At 39.4% G+C, this 16,005-nt stretch overlaps 1 protein-coding gene across 4 annotated transcripts in view; it reads left to right on the top strand.

Moving 5' to 3' along the window:
- Positions 1-3,803: 3,803 nt before the first annotated feature.
- LOC131466133 (inactive N-acetylated-alpha-linked acidic dipeptidase-like protein 2) overlaps positions 3,804-16,005 on the top strand; it is a 396,981-nt gene continuing 384,779 nt past the window's right edge. For 3 of the 4 annotated variants that reach the window (XM_058639293.1, XM_058639292.1, XM_058639294.1), the window contains exons 1-2: positions 3,804-4,083; positions 11,499-11,561. Coding sequence is in view for 1 of the 4 variants with exons in the window: in XM_058639291.1 (XP_058495274.1) it covers positions 11,286-11,350; positions 11,499-11,561 (128 nt within the window). In the remaining 3 variants the exon portion in view is untranslated. Of the gene's footprint in view, positions 4,084-11,276; positions 11,351-11,498; positions 11,562-16,005 lie in introns of those variants that run through there. The other variant, XM_058639291.1, reaches the window with a different exon arrangement.

The raw sequence follows: 16,005 nt of genomic DNA, 5'->3' as shown, positions 1-16,005 counted from the left end.
CACGACCTCCTTTCCAACATGTGGAAAGGACAGGCTATATAAACATAACAGACAAGACAAGATGGAGGGGAAGAGATGATCGTTGACAGTCTGGCACAGAGTCTGAGTGAAGTGAGATAGGAAGAAACTAACAGGGAGTCACAGAGGGAAACAGAAAGAGATTTGAAGTTCACATGCTTCAAGGAACAAACCTCACTTCTATTTGACATCAGCTTTTCGTAAATAAAAAAAACATGGCATCACTGTGGGAGGTTAGCTTGTGGCTATTGCATGGATTATATGTGAGGTGCTAAAAAGTCCAGTGTGTAACAGTGAGAAAGTTTTGTGGGGCAGAAATTTGATATACTACCCATAATTATTTGTATAAGTGTATTATTGCCTTAAAATAAAAGAAGTAAAGTTTCAAAATCAGACTCAACACCATATTGATGTAGCTTGATGCCATCATTATTGACAGTAAGTGTCTCATTGATGTCTTTATCTGACCTCAGGGAAATTTGTGGATTGGATCACATACTGTCTGTTTTTTCCCTTCTAGGTCCTTTGGAGGGTAAATCTGCTAAAAACATTTCTCTGGTTTCCGGTTTCTCGCCGATGAAGACACAATAACGTCTAATGCTTGTGTCTGTGCATGGCACATTGACATAGTTCACCCTCAGTTATGATCATTAAGTTTTTACTGCAGATCATTAAAATGTTTTGCCATTTTAAGCAGTACACAGTCTCTATTGATGTCCATTAGTGTAAAAAGAAAGCAAATGGCAAGTGTTACATCATGACCTTTATCCAGTTTATGGGCCAATGTATTCTATCAATAACACCAAAGGAACATTGGGTGGTAATTATTGGCTTATTGGATGTAGTATACACAAGTCATTTAGCTCCTCTGGTTGGCCACTTGCTTAACTAATGATTAAAGTCTGAGGGAGCATAAAACACGGTCAACTCATCAACTTGATTGCTGTCTTAAACTTGTCGATTTAGGGACACTGTTGAGTGGGTTGCTATTCCGCATCTAATCAGCAGTCGCATTAATATTCACGGGACACCAGTTAATGAGAGATGTTTGGGTGTAATTGATCACAAAGAAAAGCAAACGTCATGATAATTACAATGACTGATGCTGTTGCATTTAAAGCCATTAGGTGAGGCTGTTATGTGGTTACACAGGCTTAAAGAAACACTGTGAACATCACTAGTGCAGAATGTGATGTGTGTATATATATATCACTCGGAACAGATTTTGAGATCTGATACTGAATTGGTGCAGTACCAAATTATTGACAAGGGTCTGGATTGATATATTTGACGTCATTTGAACTTTGTTAGCATTTTCTGTTTACCAACTATCTTCATATGACAGATCCACATCTGGACCCAGATGTCATCCTATCGTTGGGTTAGGGAACCAAACCCAACGAGGATAAGTCAGTAATCATTTCTACATTTTGCTGGACTGTTTGTATTTTAAGTTGCATGGGTTTTCCACTCCTTACAGTATTAGAGGTCCTGGAGATTTAGATCATTACAAACCCTATAAATGACCACATGATGACTCTCAACCAATCAAATCACTGAATTACAATTTAGACCAGAGTCAGTGAGTGAAATAAACAGAGTGAAAATGGAGTTTTAAGACTCTTTACTTAACAAATATCTGAAAAGAAAACATAATTTACACATTTCCTTCCCAAACGTAAGTCTATTTCATCACTAAATAATTGTAAACCCCTCCAGTTGAATTTAAAAACTGACAAAATCTTGTTACAATATTATTGCATTTGAGTCCATTTCTAACTACAGACAGACACCAATGAACTCATAAATATATAGCGCACTGATTCATAAGACCACTCATAAAAACATCATGAAATTCTGGACTTTTACATGAGGAAAATGCTGCCTGATGAAGAAGAAGCTGCTGGCGTCAGACCATCATGTGCTGCGGTGTTTACTCCCCAGTCGTCACAACAGACAAGGGCTCCAAAGTTTGGACTCAACAACTTTTAACATAAATATGAAGGAAGTTGCAAGTACACGGGGTGACACACTTATACAACTCTCCTAAGATGTGAAGCAGTGCAGCATGTTTGACTACTTACTAAAGCTGTGTTTCCATCATGGCACGGTTCGGTTTGGTACAGTCAGGTCAGGCTTGTGTTGAACAGTGAGAACAGTAGCTTTACTTGGTAGGTAGGGAGGTAGGGAGTGTGGGCATATGTGACACAACAGACAACAATCAGCCGCTCTTTGTATGAGAATAGACTGTGAGCACCAGGTTTTTCTGTCGCTCAGTCACCGTGCCATTTTACTCTGGTACCCCAAAGCAAGGGTGCCAACAAATAGAACACCAGGGGCTGGTTGTTTGGTACTATTCCTAATGGAAAAGTAAAAAAAAGAAGAAAAAAGTACTGTAATATACCAAACCATTCCACTTGATGGAAACACAGCTTAAAAGACCAGCATCGTCTTAATTTAAGATAACACTTGTTATGGTCAAATGTGTAGCTACTAACATAAGTCACTGCTAGCATCTATGTTAGAAGTTTAATTAAGTTTATATTAATAACTGAATAATGCATGTTATCCCTTGTGTCCTCTTCTGTTACTCCTACTGTCCTCGTGTCCTCCTTCACAACATCCATGATCCTTCTCTGTGGTCTTCCTCTTTTCCTCCTGCCCGGCAGCTCCATCTTCAACATCCTATGCAGATCAACATGTTATTTAATGTTAATGAATGTTTATTTACATTAAAAAAGTATTGTACATCTGTATAAAACTGTCAATAATGGGGTGGCTACTCTGAAACTGTCATGATTCAGTTCTAATTTGATTCTCTTGCAATGTAATGCAAATTCCCATTTCAAATGTGAATTATGACGTCAGCCGAGATTCAAGTAGCAAATCTACAAAAACACAAAAGCAACTGGTTATGATGTTACAGATGAGGAAACTTTGGTCAGATAAGTGACATGTGGATTTTTCAATGAAAAGCTTGGTGATACTGTAGATAAAATAGATAAGATTAGAGGGAATATAGGATATACATAAGAATATATATATAGACACAGCATTGCTGAAGGAATAAAGGTAGAATGTGAGAGAACAGATCTTTGATCTTGCTTATTAAACTTTAATGGAAGCTTCTTTTGAAAATGTGACATTGTCATTAGTGCGGTTGGAAGCCACAGGGTTCCCACCTACCACCAGATTATCACCTCCAACCTGCATCCAATTTATCAGCACACCACATATTTTATTGACTTCCTCCCACTGGGAGAAGGCGAGCGTGACATTTACAATGTGGCTCTTTACTTTTTCTGTGAATGTCCACAATAACATGATGTGGAGCCAAGAGCTTTGGGCGTGAAATATTGTTCAGGTACTGTGGGGACATTTCCATGACCACTATGGTCTCCTGACAGGAAACGTACACAAAATGTGACCCCAAAGCATTATTGTGTACATTAATGATACAGAAGTGGGCAACTTGAATACCCTAAACTGCGTCTTAGAAATTACATTTATATTCAGCTACTTTTTGCAACAGCAAATATACTTATAAAAACAATAATACTGACTTGGACTTCTAAGAATACATAGAATAAGTTTGGATGGCATGACATGAATATTTTGCGACACCAAATTATGTTCACATTAGCAGCCTCATTGTTCAATTTCAATTCTACACATTTACACATTGTTAGTATAAATCCATAAATCTAATTGGTATTGTGACTGAGATTTCCTGGATGTCAGTGAATGCGTCTTGACGCTCAGTGACGCTCGAGGCCTGTCGAATTAAGTGGAAACACCTGCGTGTTTGTCAGTTGAATTGGGATTAGACCACTTCATTTTCTTAAACAAGCTTTTGTGAGTGTAAAACACGGACACACGATAGTTAGAGTGGTTCAGACCGACACTTTGATAAGAACATGCTCAGAGAAAGTCAACTTCCTCCACGTGATGGGAAAAGTCTTATATTGCTAACGCGTTTAGCGGCTAACAAACGCCATTACAAACGCCTTGGCACTGGACTCACCACCTGCTGCCAGCGAGACGTCTTTAATCAGCTATATCTACGTGAGTACACGTTTCATTACGTTTCATTACTTTACTGACATGTCACCTGTCATAAATGTCTCGTGCGCAGTATGTGCTAATTGACTGTGTGCTTAATTTCATACTCGTGCTGTGTATGTGCGCGTGAAACGCAGCCGGTTAGCACAAAGCTTTAAAAAGCTCATTGTCTGACCATGATGACAAAACACTGGGAGGTTTTCTTTGAATCCCCAAATTTAATTAGCAAAACTTTCACAATCTTTTTTTTTTTATATTTGTGTACAATAAATTGAATAACATGCTTCAAATTGTAGTACATTTACCAAACTTCTCTTGGAAATGACTCTTATCAAATTAAAAATAACATCAGTTATCACAGGCAGTACTTGGGGTAAGCAGCTACTATCCAACTGTCCAATTTCACTATTTGGGTTCTTCTGACACAAGATTAATATCTCTCAGGCAGCTGATCCACAGTGGACTATCTCAAGTCAGAAGGAGAATAAGATGTTCTAGTTTAAAAAACTCCACTGTGTGCTTGAAGTTTGAATCATTTTTGCTCATTTTAAGGATAATCTAAATATTAGGTCCGAAACAATTGATAACAAAATGAATTCTCAACTAAAATGCTTATTCATTTCATAATACTGACTGAATAAGGGCAACACTGGCACTGTTTTTCCTACTTCCTGCACTGATTCCAGGTATGGCTATATGTCACGATTTATATAGAGATTTAGGTCACGATAGTTTGCCATCTTTTAAAAAAGTGGGTCCCCATTCAGAAAGTTTGGGAAACACTTGTCTATATTATATTCTTATGTTATTAAGCAAAAGAGAAAATGCTTACCATGCCTTATTAAAGGAACGTTAACTTCGAGTCAAATCATTGTGCTTGCACTCTTGCACAATCTGAACAGCCATAGAATTAGTTTAAACAGAATGCCTCAGCAATCGTCAAATGGCTTATGTCAACACATTTCATAGTGAAGATCTGTAAAATATGGCTTTTATTGAGGTTATGCTTCTCAGAAGATGAGTCACAGACAATAAACTTGGCATTTCATGCAGTGCAGCATACTTGATACAAATTAAGATTCATTTATTAGATTAGATTCTACTGTGTTTTTTTTCTCCTAACAATGATGAAAATAAAATGCACAATGCATGTCAAATTTGCAACCTATATATGCAAAATGTCTCCTTGTTGACTTTTGTGTCTACTTATGAAGAGCCATGGAATCTCATTACCTTGCAGCTATAATAACTATCCGGGGACCTTTTTAAGCTAAAGAAAGTTTTTTTCTCGTCACAGTAAAGCAGAAATGTTTTGACCTTGCTTAAAGGAAGCTCACAGAATGTCCAGCCTGTCTCAGTTGGGGTAAGATTCTCATTCAAAGAGACAAGCTGATGATTCAAACCCTCTGCTTCATTTAACGCAGGGATGACCACTAACATGCTTCCTCAGTTTGACCCTTCCTCCCACTGCCACTCAAAATGCCGGCCCATCTCCAGCAGTCTCGGTGCCTGTTACAGATGAACTAATTTGGAGCTTTAATTAAAAACTGTTTTCCGTATTGACGTCAGCTGTTCTCATGCCAATAGTCGTTTTACGTGGACGAATCGTACCGGGCCTTTGCATGCCGACAGTACAGTGCTATTGACAGAATGAGTGACGAAATTGACACCGACAGGAAAATTAGGAAATTCATTTTCTACCCGAGAATTTCAATCTGGGCTCTTGTGGCGCCATTAGTCAGAGGAGGTTTCCATTGACAGTGCAGATTGACATTGACTGGAGGAAGTGTTCACTCAATGGTGACAGTAATAAATGTGAGCTCACCCATGCACAGTGTTATTCGGATCCACTGCCTGGTTGTTTTATAAAAGGCATCTGTTTTTATTTATGCTCAGGCATTATAGAGATTTAAAATGAGATGAAGAGGGTGCTTAAAAATCCAAACCGTCATCTCCATAATCTCCAGCTCAGTAGGCTCCGCTGGAGTGAGAGAATGGAAATTACAGGCTGTCAGGCATCAATGACACAGAGAAATGGGAAAATGGTGGACTTTTAACGGCGGGCCTCTCCTCTTACATACCCACAGAAAACATTCTTGATGGTCCATTTAACACTGTGTCAGGCAAGGTCACTCCCCCTTAGTTAAGTCTACTGGGAAATTGAGCCTACTTTCTCTCACCTGTGGAGATGAAATAGTGCCACATTTGAGGTGAATACTTAATTGAGCTGAGATTCCGTAATGCAGGCGTGGTAAAGCCATACAGGAAATGACTTCCTTTGTAGTTCAGATTGTTGGGAGCATGAATTGAGTTTGTACTTCTGAAGCCATCGAGTTTCAAACAAATGCAAAATGCATTTCCTCACAGTTGGATGGAGTCATTTTAGATTGTCTTTTGCTTAAAGAGAAACCTTTTTGATGATAGACTTCTACTGATCTCATTGCTCACAGGGGAGCGTGAATATCTTCACAGAAGCTGAACAAAATGCCAAACATTAATGCACTGACCGCACCGTATCAATTTCAGCCAAACATTACGTATTTAAATTTTAATGTCTTTAATCCTAAGGGTAAGAAGCAAGGGGACCTGTAATGTGCTCCTGTAGAAGTTAAAGATTTAAGCTTGACTGAAAAACTCTTGAATAAACAGTGTTATGATTCTCAACTCCAGTCACAACTAGGGTTAACATGGGTCTTAGTAACGCATGCATTGAGGGCAGTGGCAGTTTTATTGGGCAAGGAATTTTAATTCAGATTTAGCAGGCCTGTCTATCCATGAATCACTGTAAGGGATTATGGACTATGACGGCCTATGATATCATCGTCCGTCACAATGTTTTACTGTAAAAATCGGCTGCCAATTTAGGGGACATCGCCCAACCCTAGTTCACCTTTCATATCAGCACCATGCCAAATGCAGCCCACATATAAAAACTGGACGTAGCCTCAGATTCACCATTCTCTCCATATACTGGCTGCACCATTGTTATCTGTGAAGTGAGTATTTTAATATAACCGGTTTCATCAGTTTCTGATGTAGGATTAGCTGTACCTAGCAACCCTAACCACATAGCACTGGTAAAGGTTTACAGTTACTCTTCAGTAACATTGAGAAGGTAATGGTTTCAGCAGCTTTCTTAGGATTCCATTACTATAATACCACAATCTGATTTGAAAGTTGTCGTCATGCTCCTGATAAAACACAAATATTAAAGTAAAGTGAAATACTGTGTATTCTGACCTGGCAGTAATCAATTGTATGCAGTTAACATCTTCACAAAAAGGAAAGGGGGGGGAAAAACCTACTTCTAGAAACCCTGGAAAGCCCAAAATTACAAATTTTATTCTACAGAATGCAGCTGCCCTTGGTTTTTAAATCTCTGAATGTGGATTAAAGCAAATTCGCGAGCGCTTGAGCGCAAAGCCCAAGGTAGTAGTTTTGGAAAGCACTTTTTCCCCTAATGCTTTTGTCCATTACCCGATGATTTCAAGCTCCACTAATGTCCAAGTTACAGATATAACTTACAAATATGTGTTTAAACTGTGATGGCAGAGGGACATTGGTGAGCTCATCTCCTCATTCTGCTGCTCACTCAGACTGTCAAAGCATTAAATTGGAAGTCGGAATGTCAAAGAAAGCTCATAAAAAATAACCACTTAGCATCAGCCACTGTGGGGAACTTAATGCTTGGTTTCAGGGCTGTTTTGTATTGAGTTTCTGCCACTGAGACATCTGTCAGTGTCTTTTGTAGTCACCGTATCTGTCAAGGTTTTTCTTTTTTGAAGAAATTGATATGTATGGGATTCCAGTGGTGCACACTAATGTCAGGATTGGCATATTGTCTGATGGACAGTGACCACAGAGGGTGTAATGTACATTTTACAGTAATCTAGCACTTCTGACACATTTACCATCCTCACACTGAGGCGGGTTGGTTTAGCAATCCAACTCCTGGGCGAACAATTTATGTCTTTAAGTTGACGGGTTCATGTCGCATCCATTTTAATACAAGCTATGAGCGGGACGTATTGGAGGATTTAAGGCTCACACATGGCACTAAGTGAAAGTTAATGTCAAGTTTCAGATGAGTGAAGATGTGATTATCTGTTCATACTGTATTTTATTGACGACCTTTACTGCCTTCACTGTACAAACAGATTTTAGAGCAGTGACATGTAAAATGAATCATACGTTTGTTGGTTCGTTTTCACCTTTAGCATTGACATTTATTTGGTTATTTCGGTGTTTAATGTAACGGCAAGTTTGATCTAAAGCAGTAAATCTTACTAACTGCAGTAAAATCATAGTGATAAATTATAATTTATACTATCACCTCCTTAACTTTAAGTATCTGCTTTTAACCCTAACACACACTTATTCTATGTAAGTTGGTAAGTTATATGAAATTGTGTTCATGTAACTTAACGCTTTTGTTTTGAATGAACAAGTTAGACAACCATTTTCTTTTTCAGTGTGTTGTCACCCTGGCAAGGTACAATTGATGCTGCACTAGCTATGGCTATGACATTTTACAGTTTTTCCCCAATCCATTCAGTACATTTCATTCATGTCTGATAGTATTGCTAGACAGTAGAGCTGAAACAATTGCTCTATTTATTGATTACTAAATCGATCGTCATCAATGATCAGTTTGAAGCTTTTTTCATTATTAAAACAAGATGTCTGATTGTTGCCGCTTCTTAAATGTGAATATTTTCTCAATTTCTTTGCTCGATATAACAAAGAAATCATTAAAAGTGAATCATTTTGGTTTGTGGACAAAAGACATTGATCATTTCCAGGTTTGACAAACACTGATTCTTGTGTTCTTAACGTTTTTCTGACATTTTAGGAACCAAACAATTACTCGATTAATGGAGAAAATAATCGTTGCAGCTCTACTTTACAGAGCCTGTTTTCTGATGAACGACTCTGCAAACAAATGATGATGCATCATTCTTGTTTGCAAAGACCAAACAGAAGCAGAATAATGACATTAACATCAAACAAATCTCCAAAAGTTGCGCACCGCTGCTTTAATTAAACATTTCCCCACAATGAAAGTGCTGGTTCACTATAAAAGCCTCAGTGAAAGTGCTGTATCTTCACAGATTTAAAGAGCTTCTGTTAAAATTAACTTCTTTTTTTTTCACAGTTCAGTGAAGGCCTAATACAATTTATATTTAAATTCAGTATCTTGTAGTGTGGCTAATCCTGCTGAGAGGTGGATCCATGCTGATGATGAACCTAATTACACCAGTAGAATTATTAAGGAACTAGTAGAATAAGAAAGGATGATGAATTATTTGCCACCGACAACCTACAGATTTTATCCGGTGCAGTTAAGAACGGGCCAGATTATTTCTCTCCATTTCAGTGACACCTCGTGCTGTGCCCGCCGCCGCCGCCGCCTCAGCCAGACACCTTTGCCTACATTGTTATGACGCACTGTGGCATTGTGCTCCGGAGAGCTAAATTTAGCTGACAGCTGTTAGGATGGATTACTGAGAGGCTCGAAGGCGATGCGATATCTAGGAGGGAAATTACTTGAGCTTAATGAAGTACATAACTCATTGCTCACACGCTGCCCACTGTATAGTGCGCTCTCTCAATCTGTGAGGACAGTTTAGAGGGCACTACACACACTTGTTAGAGGGTTATAGTTCATTTTTCTTGCAGGCTCGTCTCCTGAGACCTTTTTCCAGCTTGACCTAGTTTATGGGGAAATGACTGAATCATTACTTTTAATGGCTGTTCAGTCATTTAAAATGTTTTTTTTGTATCCACTCTGTCTGATGTTGGACTTCTTCAAATGTAAACTACTACTTAAACATCCAGCGTGTAAGAATTATTGACATTTAATGGTGAGATTGCAGATTGTAACAAATGGAGGACTGTTTGTATTTGTGTGGTAAGCATCCACTTAAAAAATACAAAATACTTGTTCTGGCTGCTTTGTCCTTTTTTGGGCTGCTGTACAAACATGGCAGCATGTAATGGCTGCCTTCATAAAGCAAGGCCCTTTGCCTGAATTACATTTACATACAGGCATTTTCTAAGATGATGGAAATTATTTTTCATATAACTTTTTAAAAACATAACTTGTATCTTCCATTCATGACACTTTACCCCCTCGTAAAATTTACACGGCAAACCTTTATAGCTGTAATGTCAAAGCAGGTTATTATTTGCTGATGGAAAGCAAAGTTAAAATATTTGATTTCATTTTAAATCCTGCAGCATAGAAATTGTAGTCTTATTTAGCTAACAGTTGTGCGTTTTAAAACAAGTGTCAGGAGTAGGGTTGGGTGGTTGACAACCTTCAGATATCGCGATATTTTGCTTTTGTGATGTTTTCTTTTTAATTTTTTAACTGATACAAATAAACATCAAACCTTTAGTGGATTAGCTAGTTAAGAGTATATTTAGGTGAAGTGTAGTGCTTTCTTTACAAGTTGTTTTTGTTTTTTTACAGATGCAGGTTATTCCTCTAAAAACAGTTAGCAAGATGATAAATAATTAAGATATGATTTAAAATGTAGTCTGGCCCTTCTGACCTGATTTCATCTATAAACTAGAGCTGCAACTAACGATTATTTTCATAATCGATTCATCTATCAATTTTCTCTTTTAATCGTTTGGTGTCTGGAAATGATGATGTTCTCAAATGTCTTGTTTTGTCCACAAACCAAAATTATTAACTTTAAATGATATCTTTGTTATACAGAGCAAAAAATTAAGAAAATATTCACATTTAAGAAGCTTAAACAATCGTAAATCTTGTTTTAATCATGAAAAAAGCTTCAAACCGATTATTCGATTATCAAAATAGTTGTCGATTAATTTAATAATCGATTGTTTACTAAAAGCAAAGTATTTGTACATAATGTACAAGTGCATCAAATGTACTTGGTTACTTTGCATCACTGCTGCACACCTTCCGATGATGCTTGGTAATCTGTATTGTGAATAATTTCCCAACCCATCCTTGGCTCCAAATCCTCCAAAATCCCTTTGACAAAAGGTATTTGTAGCATCAAAGGATCCGAAATAAAACCACAAAGACTGTTTTATCAGCACACCAAAAGAGGGTTAGTGTAGTTTTCCAGGGGGTTAACCGTTTCCAAATGGTTGGGGTAGTAGATTGGAAGTGAAGGGCGTGCTCCTGGGCGAGAGAGGGGAGAGTGGATGAGAGAGCGGCCCTAATGCGGCATCTCATTACAACCTCTGTCAGGATCCCTCTATTCTACCATCAGCTCCCTTTAACTTGGTAAGAGCCCAACTGTCGTTTCGAGTGAGTGTGCCGCCAAGGAGGCATTTACAAATAAATGAAAAATGTCACATTTGATTTCACTCCTCTCGGTCTGCAGCGCCTCAGCTTTGTCACAAACTGTCTTTGTTGTTCTGGTCTCTCGCAGGTCCCGCTACCGGTCGCTGTGGATAGGTTCTGGCAGGTTCAGGCCCTCTGCGTCTCTCCCAGGGTAAGCCCGCAGACAATAACCTTCCTGTAATGTTCTGGAAACACTGATTCCTTTTTTTTTTCCTCTCCCTCCTGCTCTGCTTCTCTTAACCTTGTCCATGAATGGCATGCAAGCTAGAGCAGGAAGTTGGAGCTGGTTTGTAACGACGGGCAAAAAAAGAGCTGGTTCAATGGCGTAGCATGTCATTTAAGGCAGACTCAGCATGGTATCGTCTTTAACCCTTGGCTTTGTGGTTTGCCCGAGATGCCCTCGCTTTCTCTGCTACTGCTGCTGCTACGAACACAGGGAATTAAAGACACACCGCACTTTTCCGATCTTGTACGTTCGCTTAAAATAATTTTATTCTGTGATTTTGTTAAGATGTCTCGTTGGATTTTTCTGCTCCACCATGTATGACCACATTATTTTGTAAGATTTAACTCGTACGAAGGACATTTTCTATCATATTTACACAAGCAGTAAAAAAGGTTTTGCGACATTATCGCTGTGGAAATATTGCTGAAATTAACGCCGTCGCGCGAATTTATCGATGAAATACGGAAATGTTTCGCTAAATATGTGGCAGAATACGCGATAAAATAAACGAAGAATCCTTTTTGTCTGAACTGATTAGTCTGATAAATGCGACGTATTGTGATTTGTTTTACTGTGCAATCCATTTCATGCACTGTGATGCATTTTAGTGTACAGTCCAATGTGAAGCCATTTTGCGGATCATAGGATTGATCAATTTGTACTCGCCAATGTATTCTTTGTTTAAGCTCATGTTTAATGCCGCAGATTTAATCCACTCGGGTTATAAAGGATTTCACATCAACTAACATTAGAAACATACAAGTCAGATAAAGTGTGTGTGTGTGTGCTCCTCTGTATATGCAAATCTACAGTATGTACTGTTATTTGTTTTTGCCCATATTACCCACTATAGCCGTTGTTTCCACCATGACAACCCATCCTCCCTGATTTTGCTAAAAGCACCCACACCATATCAAAGACGGGCACTGTGCTTAAAGTGCTATTGTTAGCTACGAAGGCAGTCGACTGTACCGTGTACGTTTGTTGAGGTTTTAATGGCGTGTTTCCAGGATCGGGCAGTGTGCAGCACGTGATCCTTTTAAGACTCGACACGAGATGCGTCTTTTTTCTATCAGAGATTACTTTCCATCAGTCTGCTAAAGCCGCTACTGAAAAGAAAAAAACTGCGCGCTGCAGCTTCCAGAGTCCACATCATGTCTCTTCACATCCGTAGTCTTAACACTTGCAACAGCTTTCTTGACCATTACCAGACTTTCTACCCACTTCTCACACCGACTGTGCGTGGACAGGTATTAGAAAACCAGCACAATCTAGATAATATAAAATAAAATCGTATAGCTACTCACCTGCCACTGTCCTGAATCTTTTCCACACAACTGGTGTATGCTGCAGAGCGACTCTGTCAAAGACTGTTTAGCTTGTAGCATTTTTTTAATGGAGTACAAATGTCCCATGCAGGCTTTTCGGAATGGGCTGTTAAGCCCCTTTAGTAACACTTTAAAGACTGTGTAGTGGGTGGGATGTTGTAAGGAAGTCGGGAGGTGAGGTGTGTGTGTGTGTGTGTGTTGGAGGCAGACGGACTGTTGGAACATCCTGAAGGCAGGACTCCTCTGCAGTTTAAGAGCTGTTAATGATGCATGTCGCTCACCGAGGAGTCAGTGGACCACAGCCAGCAGGTTTCTTAGACTGTGTGTGTGTGTGTGTGTGTGTGTGTGTGTGAAAGAGGGAGACACACACTTGTTGTGCCCACTGTAGCTGACCTTCCATTAGGCAATGATGATGAATAACAAGAGATAAAAGCCTTGTCTTGAATGGAAGTGACACAGTCGCTGCTGCAGTTTTTTTTCTTGTTTCTATATGTCACCTCAGTGAGGCTAATTCAGGGGCAGATGTTTTTGGTTTGTTGTGTGGTGAGGTTTTCAAACACACTTTTTATTCATCACTTCATTGTTTTACATACTTTTCCAAAATGTGACTACATGATCCTGAAGACCTTGAAGGGAAAAGTGTTTTGGACACTTTTGCACTGGAGTTTTTCTCTCAATGCCTGACCCTTGATGTCTTAAGTTTCTCATATAACCAGATCATTTGCATCTCCATGCATCTTCACAAGGTGCATGAGAGAAAGTGGAATATGTCAGACAAGTCTTCAAAGTGACTCTTTCAGGGGAAAGTGCTTTCACTTGAGTCTCATCAGTTGGAAGTTTGAGAAAATTACCCCTCTTTCTCATTTGATTTTTCCATTGTGGGGAAAAAGACTCAGGACTTCTCTGTGGGTTACAATGCTTGGCTTTGTGTGCACATTGTGTGCATTAGTGGTTGAGCGATGTTTCAAAGTGGCAGTGCAAGTGATGGCCAATAAAAGCATGTTCTGCAAATATAGTAGGCACTAGCCAATCAAACAGAGCTCTGAGACAAGGTCGGTCTTTGTTGCTAATATTTCTTTTTGCCAGACAAACTTCACCCATCAATGGTGGACATGACATCACCATCACGTTAGCAGCGCTTGCCATGTTGTCTGGCACGACAGATAATGCTCTGCTAACGTCCGCTAGCTACAAAGTGTCAGGCCCATCCACCGACAAGTGTGAACGCAGTGCATTTGTATAAACTAAGGCTTAAAAATGGAAGTTTACAGCCCGAGACAAACACAATTGGCAATTAATTTAGTAGCTAATCACTTACTGATTAATTATTTCATCCCTACTTGTGATCTTAAGGGTTGTTTTCTACAGATTGTGTTGAATACATGTCTGAATTTCATCAAGAACAGTACAACATGGTCAGTGACCTTAATGTTGGAAAGAGACCTTGGTCAGGCTTAGTGTGTATGTGTGTGCGCTATGTGCATGTGATGACAAATGAATAATTCAATTCAAGGTGACTTTTGGAGACTCATCCATTGTCTCCCATTACTTGCTCCAGTGCACCACTTAGACTGCACACACACTCACACACAACCATGCAATCATGGTCCGTTATCTGACTTTAAAGGACACTTGAGCTAATGTTGTGGGGAGAATTCATATAAGATATAACATTATGTAGCCCTTACACAGATCCCTTGTCCCATATTCATCTGGAGGAAATGGTGAAATCTCATAAATGAGACACAATTTTAGTAGACAATCAGTCATCGCTCTCACAGCACGCGAGCGACCACATAAGGTGCTAAAGTGACATTTCCATTTATTTTCAGGATCTGGATTGATCTCATGAAAGACTTGTATGACTAAGTGCTTCATGATCTTGCTTGTCTGCTCCCAGAGGCCATGTTATGACTGACCCTATACGCTGCTCTCTGCTCCACTTTATGCTTCTTATCACTTTAAATTGCCAAATGTAATTGCTAATGTATTTCAAAGTCACCCGCTGTGTCTGCTCAAAAGATTCCTCATCAGGCCGATGGGTGGCCTGTGATGGAGAGAAATGCGTTTGGATGATTAGAAATACTCAGACATTCACACTGGCCTCTTCATAAGGTTCACAGGGCACAGAATAAAGTAGTCCAGTGTGGTGTTCTGCTTCAGGGTTCATCATGCTGTGCATTCAGAGATGGTGTTCTGCACACCTTAGTTGTAACAACTGGCTATTTGAGTTACTGTTGCCTTTGTACTGTCTTAAATCACTCTGGCCTTTCTCTGACATTGATGAGGCATTGTTTTCACAGAGAGCTCCTGCTTCTGTAGACCTTTACAGATGGTTGTTTGTGAAAGTAGATCAGCAGTTTCTGAAATTCTCACGCCAGCTCTTTTAGCACCAACAACCATGGCATGTTCAAAGTCACTTTATTCACCCTTTTCCCCATTGCAATGCTCAGTTTTTGGCCATGTCTACATGTCTAAATGCCTTGAGTTGCTGCCATGTGATTGGCTGATGTACCTAATAAAGTGGCCAGTAGGTGCAAGCTGGTTTTGCAGTTTTGCAACTCCTCAGACTTATGTAATTCACACCTGCAGAGTGATAACACAACGGAAATGCCAAGTGTCAGGAATGCAATAATGTTGAATTTACACAAAACATGACGGACATTTTTGTAAACAATGACGTTGCCTATAATTCAGTGAGAGATGGGTTATGAATTTCATTGAATTTGTGCTGCTGGACGTTTATCACAGATCACGGATGTAATTTTCTTCTTGCTCACTCTAGTAGCAGCGCGGTGCATTAGGAGACGGCACAGAATAGCTTTTTTGGGTGCAGACATTCTCTGTTCTATTGTGTTGAAAACATCCAACCATCCATCTTTTACCGCTTTATCCTTCATATGGGGGTCGCAGGGGGAGCTGTGCCAATCTCAGCTGACATAGGGCGATAGGCGGGATCACACCCTGGACAGATCGCCAGTCCATCACAGGGCCACATGGAGACAAACAACCATCCAATTTTACCTAATCCACATATTGCA

Source organism: Solea solea, chromosome 9 (assembly GCF_958295425.1).
Source record: "Solea solea chromosome 9, fSolSol10.1, whole genome shotgun sequence".
NCBI lineage: Eukaryota > Metazoa > Chordata > Actinopteri > Pleuronectiformes > Soleidae > Solea > Solea solea.
Note: the sequence above shows the minus strand (reverse complement) of the source record. Positions and strands in the feature narration are given on the sequence as shown.